This window comes from Anopheles ziemanni, chromosome 3 (genome assembly GCF_943734765.1).
Source record: "Anopheles ziemanni chromosome 3, idAnoZiCoDA_A2_x.2, whole genome shotgun sequence".
Taxonomy (NCBI): domain Eukaryota; kingdom Metazoa; phylum Arthropoda; class Insecta; order Diptera; family Culicidae; genus Anopheles; species Anopheles ziemanni.
The window spans coordinates 36,539,541-36,547,701 of NC_080706.1; the positions used below are offsets into that span (position 1 = coordinate 36,539,541).

The window sequence follows — 8,161 nt, forward strand, 5'->3', positions numbered from 1 at the left end:
TCCGGCCAATCCTCATGTGGTTCGATATTGTCGATATGGGAATCTGTACCTCCCGTTTCGGAGTATGTAGATGAACATTTCTCCGGATTCCATTGCTGATTGTTGATGTTATGCTCTAATTCATCCGATTCAACTAGATATTCCTCCTCGAATGTTTCTTCGTTACACGTCCCATGTACCAATGGGTCGGATTCGGTTTCTTCGAGTACCTCAAGGCAATTAGTTCCATATGCATCTTGAATTTGGTGGCCAATGTTTCCGTCTTCTGGTGCTCCTTCAACACAAGCTAGATGAACGATTTCGCTATTGAACTCCACGATTGTTCCATCAATATTTGGTTCGTTTTCTGATGTCGAGGAAACGATAGTATTTTTGCACATAAATGAGATGTCTAGCAAATGTTTAGCCGACTTTATGGCTTGTTGTTGAAATACGTAGCACGTATTGAGCTTAGTGAAGCAAATAAGACACAGTTTGAGATCATTGCGACTGATGTTTCCGATTGCATCGTCCTGTGAAGAAGGAGAATTTTTGTGATGAATAAAAAATAGGGAGCTCTCTCGGTGCGAACAAAATCACCGTACTTCCAATCCGATAAATCTTTTGTACATAACGCCACAATAAATTTGAGTTCCCTCCACGTCGATCGGTGTGGTAAATGACAACGTTGTCGATGGAGAACACAAACAAATTACACATTTTATCTTTTCTCGAGATTTCTCTACAGGTTCGTTCATGTTATAAGCACTAATGTTAAATTTATTTATCAGTAAATTACTAGAAACTCGTTTCACTGTGCAACTGTTTGGTTTTCGATAGAGGAATGAAATGTAAACATAAACAAACGACCAGCTGTTTCATTTTTGGAATACACTGCGTTCACACCTGACGCTTCGTTAAAATTTGATTCAAGAAGATTAATTGCTGCACATTTTCGAATATTTTTGAGAAACGAAATAGTATTATGGTAAGTACGAGAATATAGTATTTCTTTTGCAACGGTTACGGAAAGTATTTTTCTGGTAGCTATAGCTACCTACTATAGTAGGATTTTAGATTTAACTTTTTTGAAATATTTCACTTGCTATCGGACATGTGTGGACCGTCATTATAACGACTTCCAAACGTCAAAACTGCATCTACCTTGCCTTGGGTCTCTTTGGTAATCTACGTCAAAAATCGACGCGCCGGTTTGTTAAGTCGGAAGCAATCCGCTATGGATTTTGAGCCAAAAGAAATGGCGAATGGTGAAACTTTGCTGGCGGAAGTAAGCAAAAATGGGTCCACTCAATCGTTCGACCTGGTTTTACGTGGCAATAAAATAAGTGACCTTATAGAGGACCTGAAAGCTGTGAAAGAGCAAACCAACGAGTTGTTGACAAAGTTCGTAGATGAACACTCGAAGCAAAGTGTTGTACGAAAAGCCGTGAATGGTAAGATGAGGATAAATTGTGGGTCGAATTATGGTTGATTTTGTACGATTTTTTTAAGACCCTGCCGATGACGATGATGAAAGTGATGAACCGGAGGAAAAAGATTCTACCGAAGCGAAACGTCTCAAATCGTAATCGGAATCGTTTCGAGGAACTGAACAACTGGCAAACGTGATTGGTGCGCATATTCGAACGGCAAAATAAGGTTATAAGGCGTTGCTAGGATAGCATACAATTGCTAAACGATAACAAAAGAACTTCACTGTCGGAGTACGGCGTCTTTGCAATTGTCTATTGTCTAATTGTCTGGTCTATGGAAATAAATCATACTGCAAGCTCGTTGCAGTTTTGTTTCTGAAATGTGTGATCTTTCGATGCCGAATTTTCACTCAACGGAATCGTCCGAAAGTGAAGATGTTAGCGAGACAACTACACGAGGTACGCATGCCAGCATTATCAGGAGTTTTCTTTTGTCGAAACTAAACTACGCTTTCCGTTGCTATTTCTAGCTTCTACGGCGGAGTCGCACAGCCACTTCGAGGGACCGAAGGCGATGTTCAACGAGATGGAAAGTGCTATGATCAATATCATAATTGAGGAGGCCACGTACAAACTGATTGTCATCAATCGCGATGGCGACAAAACGAGTGCCCCGATCGTCCGGAAACCGCCAATGCACGTACGCTTCGATCCCTCGTACAAAAATCAGCTGCTGAGCGAAAACATGGTCGTCGATTTGGCGATGGGGAAAATGATTCTAGTTAAGTTGCAGAACGATATGTAAGTACCTAGGGGCGCAAAGCATTGTTCTGCCGATGAAAGCATGTCTGATCAATCGTTTCTACTTGCAGCTCAAATTTAAGGAAGCTGCTCTCGGATACCCATTCGGAAATGGCGGAATTCGGTACCTTCGAGACGTTGCAAACGTTCATGGATAACGATATCCAAAGCGAGCAGGAGGAGCTAATTCTCATTCGCGATAGTATACTGAACGATAAGAAGCTGAAACACCTGCAGACCCAACTGGAAGGCGTCAATCGGGAGTGTAAGAACGTGCTGAAGCACCTTGATGATGAGATATTCGATCTCGAAACGAAGGTTAAGGATGCCCGCATCGAGAACGACGTCAAAAGCAAGCTCGTCCATCAGTGGGAACGTACCCGGCATGAGCAGGCCCGTATCATCATACAGGGCAAGGAAAATGAACTGCTCCAAACGTCGGAGCAAACGAAGGCTAACATCGAGCGCGAGTTGCGGTTGAAGAGTGAAATCGACGGTAAGGCATGCTCGGATATTTTATGGTTTCTCGGAAAAATTCAACACCGGGTGCTTTTTGTTACAATTTTATTTTTCAGTGTACATTAACTACTGCATCGATCAGATCAGCGAAAAGATCGCATTCTGGGCCGACAAGTATCAGCGCGAAATCAAAGCGCTGGACGCGCAGATCGCCGAGCACAAGGACAAGATCGTCAATCTGAAGGTACAGTTCGAGGAGATGACAATTCTGTTTAAACATCGGGAGAAGGATTTGAAAATCTGTGCGGAATTCATGAAGGAACGGGAGCAGCAGCTCGCGATCGCCAACAAGCAGATGCGCTCAGCGATTAAAATTCAGGCTTGGTGGCGAGGCACGATGGTCCGCAAAGGGTTGGGTCAGTTCAAGCGGAAGAAAAAGCAAAAACCACAGAAAGCCCCGAAAAAGGGTAAGAAAGCAAAATAATTTGCCTGCCTTTCTTTTGGTTGCTCGTGTAAGGCACTTGGATCACATCCTTGAGTCTTATTTTGTTGCATATGGCATTCTGGCTCGTAGTGTCTAGTTTTGCTAAGTGATCGGCCTTTTCATTGCCAGGAATACCGATATGACTTGGGATCGATTGAATTTTCGCGTAGAATTCCAAGCAAGTGTGAGTGATGTTGCTTATGATCATAAGCTCGAGTTCGTCCATGAAGAGATCTTCACTAGCTTCCAGAAGTATATGACAAGAAGACAGACTATCAGTGCAAATGATACGCCCCTTAAGGCTTCTTAGCTTGGAATCTCGGAAGCAATTGCCATCAAGGTATTTATCGGTGTGGTTTTGGAGCAACCTGTGACCTTTCTTAGGGATTGGTTAATTACGGTGTTGACAGATGCGATTTTATTCTTGTTTGCTCTACTGGTGCAGGCGATGCCATATTCTAGGGTGCCTCCAATAAGTGCTCTGTGAAGTCGCAAGGCTTTTTCCGGATGGATCGAATGATTTTTATTGCTTAGGCACTTTATGATGTTCAGTCGCTTACTTGCTTTTTGCTTAAGAGCTTCAATGTGTTCGTGGAACTTCAATTTTTGATCGAACACCATGTCGTGATCTCCACGAAACATTTCTATATTTTTATTTTAAACTCCAAATTCGACAATATTATTCTTGCTTCTTTTCTTTCTAAACCTCATCCGCTCAATTCAACTTCTATCACAAGAGTAGTAGTAGTAAATATATTTTATAGAGGCTTTGAGCCGGGTGGCCTCTTTCACCTCTTTGGAAACGGGACTCGAACACGGGTTTAACAAGAGCGAAGCCGTAGTCTTGCCGAGGAACCATAGCACAAGTTTTCTATCACAAGACTGCTCTTCGTTTGTTCTCGTTTCAGTATATATATACTTTTTCTTCCTTTGATCCAAACGCAGATCTATCTCCGTTCAAGTAGGCTATAGTTCCAAATTATCATTGCCATCTAGCTTGCGAATAATTTCACTCATTCATTTGTATGTTTCGATCAATTATTTAATTTCTCTCTTATGTCGGCTCAATCCCTACACACCACACCCAGAATCTTGTGCTGGGTGTTAATTTGCACCGCTGCATTGTTTATTTTAATTCTCAGGCCAGGATCGTACTTTTGGGAAAACCATAGCACAGCATTTGTCTATGTTGACCTGTTGTCAATGTTTATGTTTAGCTCGTCTAGGTGGTCCTTGAGCCTGTCGACCGATGCCTGTAGTTTCGTTGTTACCGCTTGTATCGATTGGCCTGAGTGGATAATAGCAAAATCGTCAGCGAATTGGATTACTTCTTCATTTGGAGAGTAGCATTGGCTTGTGTTGATATTAAAAAGCGTTGGGGACATGATGTCTCCCTGGGGAAGACCGACGGACACAGTTCTTCTCAGGGTTTATTCCATTGACGCACATTTCAATTGTCCGGTTCAGAAGGAAGGCTCTAATCCATCGCACTGCCTCTGGAGGGATCAAGTAGGCTTGGAGGATTCGGAGTAGCTTGCTTATTGCGACACTGTTGTATGCATTTTTAAGGTCAATAAAAATGATACCAGTGATTTTTCTTTTGGCGTTGTTAAAGCATTAAGATTTGGTTTACTAGGATGTTGGTAGCCAAAGTAGTCGCGCAGTTTCTCCGGAATCCCACGGAAGTGTTCGGGAAAAAACGGTATTTCGCCATTGTCTCCAAGATGATTTTGTGCACTTTCGTGTTTGCCTCCTTAATTATTGTGGGGAGTAGCGAAATGGGTCTTAGATTTCGGACGTCTTTGGGGTCTTTCCCAGGCTTGGGGATGGCCACGATCTTGATTGTCCTTAATACCTTGGGAATCCTGCCCTGTGCCCACATTCTGTTGAGGTCCTTTATGAGCATCAGGGTGGTGTCGTCGTTTAATTGCCTCAGAATCTCATAGCTTATTTTATCGTAGCCAGGCGCGGTGTTTTTCTTTTTTGTCACAATGAGGCGCCATTTCTTCAGGTTTAGGAATTCTCCCGCTCCCGTAGAGTTCGAGTTGACCTACCTCGCTCAGGATTTTGCTCTTTTAATAGGGGTTTCAATCGTAATTGCCCTGTGATCGCTCATGCCGATGTGTAAATCCTCCACCCTTCTGGTGGTATAGGGCAGGATGTTGCACGAACACGCCATCACGTAGATTGCCGTATTCCGTTGGCTGGTGTTGGTAGGGATGTATGTGGCCTCCTTGTTGGTCACTATGGCAAGGTCTGTTGTTAGTGGAACTTTTAGAGAAGCACGTGGGTTGCGCTTGAAGAAAATACTATACACGTCAGCTTTGTTCGGAAGGCACTACCCGACTGCCGACTCTTTATTCAATTCAATCCATGTCAAAAAGGCAGTGTTGCCCGAAAGACAAAATGGTATGGAACGTTATTATTATTCCAACACCCCAACTCGGACCATACCATGTAAATCTTTTATTGGGAAGCGCACATCCTGAAGCTCTCTGTACAAAATTTCATTTTTGTTCCGTTTACTCCCTTGGTTAATCCGTCTGCAATATTATTCGCGGATGGAATGTATTCGAGATGTACTAAGCCGTTACTAACATATTCACGAATAAAATGGTAGCTGACATCGATATTCTTTTCTCTAGGACTGTAAGCTTCTCTACTAGCCATTATCATAGCGCTTTGATTACCGCAATACAGTTTAATCATCTTTTGCTCCTCGAACTGATTCACAAAACGAAGTAACCATATCGCTTCTTTCGTTGCGTGGGCCATTGCTACGTATTCTGCTTCAGTGGTGGAAACTGCGACGGATGTCTGCCGTTTACACAACCACGACACAGCTCCTTCTGGGTAGCCATTACAATCAATAGGCGTAGCGAGCCATAACGAACTACTGGGGAAAATGTTTCAACATAATCAACGCCGTACTGTTGACTGCATCCTTTGGCAACTAGGCGTGCTTTATGTCTGACTACACTGCCATCTTCTGCGCGCTTTCTTTTAAATACCCATTTCGTTTTAATGGCCTTGCGCCCTTGAGGAAGGACCACTAATGTCCTGGTCTGATTGTTCTGGAACGAAGATAACTCTTCAGTCATTGCCCTTTCCCAGAGTTTCGCCTCATGCGTACTCAACGCGTCATTTCGATCTTTCGGGTCCTCTGGATTACAATCTCTGGTGAAATATGAAACATAATCATTCAATCGTTTGGGTAGTATTCCTCTTGTCTTTCGTTTTGCCGAGTGATTTTTAGTTGCATCGCTTTCCTTGGAGAAACTAGTGTCTTCGTTGCCATTGACAACATTACAAATTGTTTTGTAGCTATCGTCACTTTCTGTTCTTCACAGTTCTCCAACTGTGCATCTTCCAGCATGTACATCCCCATCTCTTTTAGGTATCTGTTTTTTCGTTCCGCGATACCGTGTTGTTGCGGGGAGTACGGTGACGTGAATTGACTCATTATGCCTTTTTGCGTTAAGAATGTTTGTAGTACATTGCTTATGTATTCGCCTCCTCCAGCAGAGCGCAAGATTTTTTGTGTCTTTCTTAGTTGGGTGGCATAGAACGAAACAAATTCTCTTACTTTAACAGCGGCTTCCGATTTGTTTTGTAATAAGTAGACAAACGCCATTCTGGTGTAGTCATCAATGAACGTCATGTAATATTTGTTACCACTAGGGGTACGTTCAAAAGGGCCACTTAAATCGGTATTTACCAGGTGTCTAGTTTGGAGGTTGAATTCACTCTGAATTTTATTCTGCTTCCTCTCCACAAAACGTCAACCTGACATTAAACGACAGTGCTGCCAGGAACACAGAAAGTGCAATGTATTGGAATACTAACACTCCTCCTCAATACATTGCTGGATAACGCTCTAGTTCGTCAAATTCATGGCTTCAACAAATCTTTTTTGTTTAACGTGCCCTAACGGTTTCGTAAGGATGTCCGCAATCATGTGTTCTGACGCACAGTGACGTAAAACTGCTTCACCTTTCTCACACATATCTTTCGTAAAACACAAACGTATGTCGATGTGTTTCGATCGTCGTGACAGCCGCTCTATCGCCACGAAGTTTATGCATCCTACGTTGTCTTCATATACAACCGTAGCATCATCCTGTTTTTCGTTAGCCACTTCCAGTAGAAGTCTTATCCAGAAAAGCTCTCGGCACGCTTCCGATAGCGCCACGTATTCCGCTTCCATACTTGACAAAGAAACGCACGATTGCTTCCTACTTGCCCAGCAAACTGTAGCTTTGCCAAGCTGGAACAAGAAACCAGAATTAGATTTTCTGTCTGACGTGTCACCACCCCAGTCTGCATCACTTAGACCACAAAGCTTCAATGGTTCACTACGATTTGATGCCAACGTCAGCTTGTAGTTACTGGTCTTCAACAGATATCTGACCACACGCTTCAATTCCACCATGTCTGCTTCGGTTGGGTTGCTGACCTGTCTGCTCAGTATGGATAAACTCACAGCTATGTCGGGTCGAGTGTTCACGGCTATGTACAGTAGCGCTCCTACCATACTATGATACTGCTCATTATCTGCCAACTTTCTGCTTCCTTCGCGAACGCGATAGTAGCCGGTATCCATTGGAATGCTTGAGCCCTTAGCCTTCTCAAGTCCAAATCTGCTGGCAACCTTCTTGATAAACGTTTCCTGGTCCAAAGAAAAGAATTCTTCTTTGTCTTTGGTCACTCGGATTCCCAGGAAATGGTTCACTTCTCCAAGTGATGATAGCTCGATGTGTTTCTGTAGCTCTTTCTCTACTTTCGTAATTTCACTATCACTAATGCTGGCTACCAACATGTTGTCAACGTAGATCAATAAATAAACACGTACTCCTCCTGGCAACGTCTTTACATACAAACAAGGATCGGATCTGGATCTTCTGAAACTCATTCCGGTTAGAATTGCGCCAAGAGTGTTATGCCATACTCTGGCTGCGGGGTTTCAAGCCATACAAGCTACGTTCCAGTTTGCACACAAGCTTTT

General features: G+C 43.1%; 1 protein-coding gene across 1 annotated transcript; it reads left to right on the plus strand.

The window, feature by feature from the left end:
- Positions 1–1,217: 1,217 nt before the first annotated feature.
- LOC131287707 (dynein regulatory complex protein 9-like) lies at positions 1,218–3,156 on the plus strand. Its single transcript, XM_058316784.1, has 5 exons — positions 1,218–1,433; positions 1,492–1,871; positions 1,943–2,213; positions 2,285–2,709; positions 2,789–3,156. Exons 2-5 carry the CDS (start codon positions 1,793–1,795, stop codon positions 3,154–3,156), a joined length of 1,143 nt encoding a protein of 380 aa, XP_058172767.1. The 5' UTR covers positions 1,218–1,433; positions 1,492–1,792.
- Positions 3,157–8,161: the final 5,005 nt, after the last annotated feature.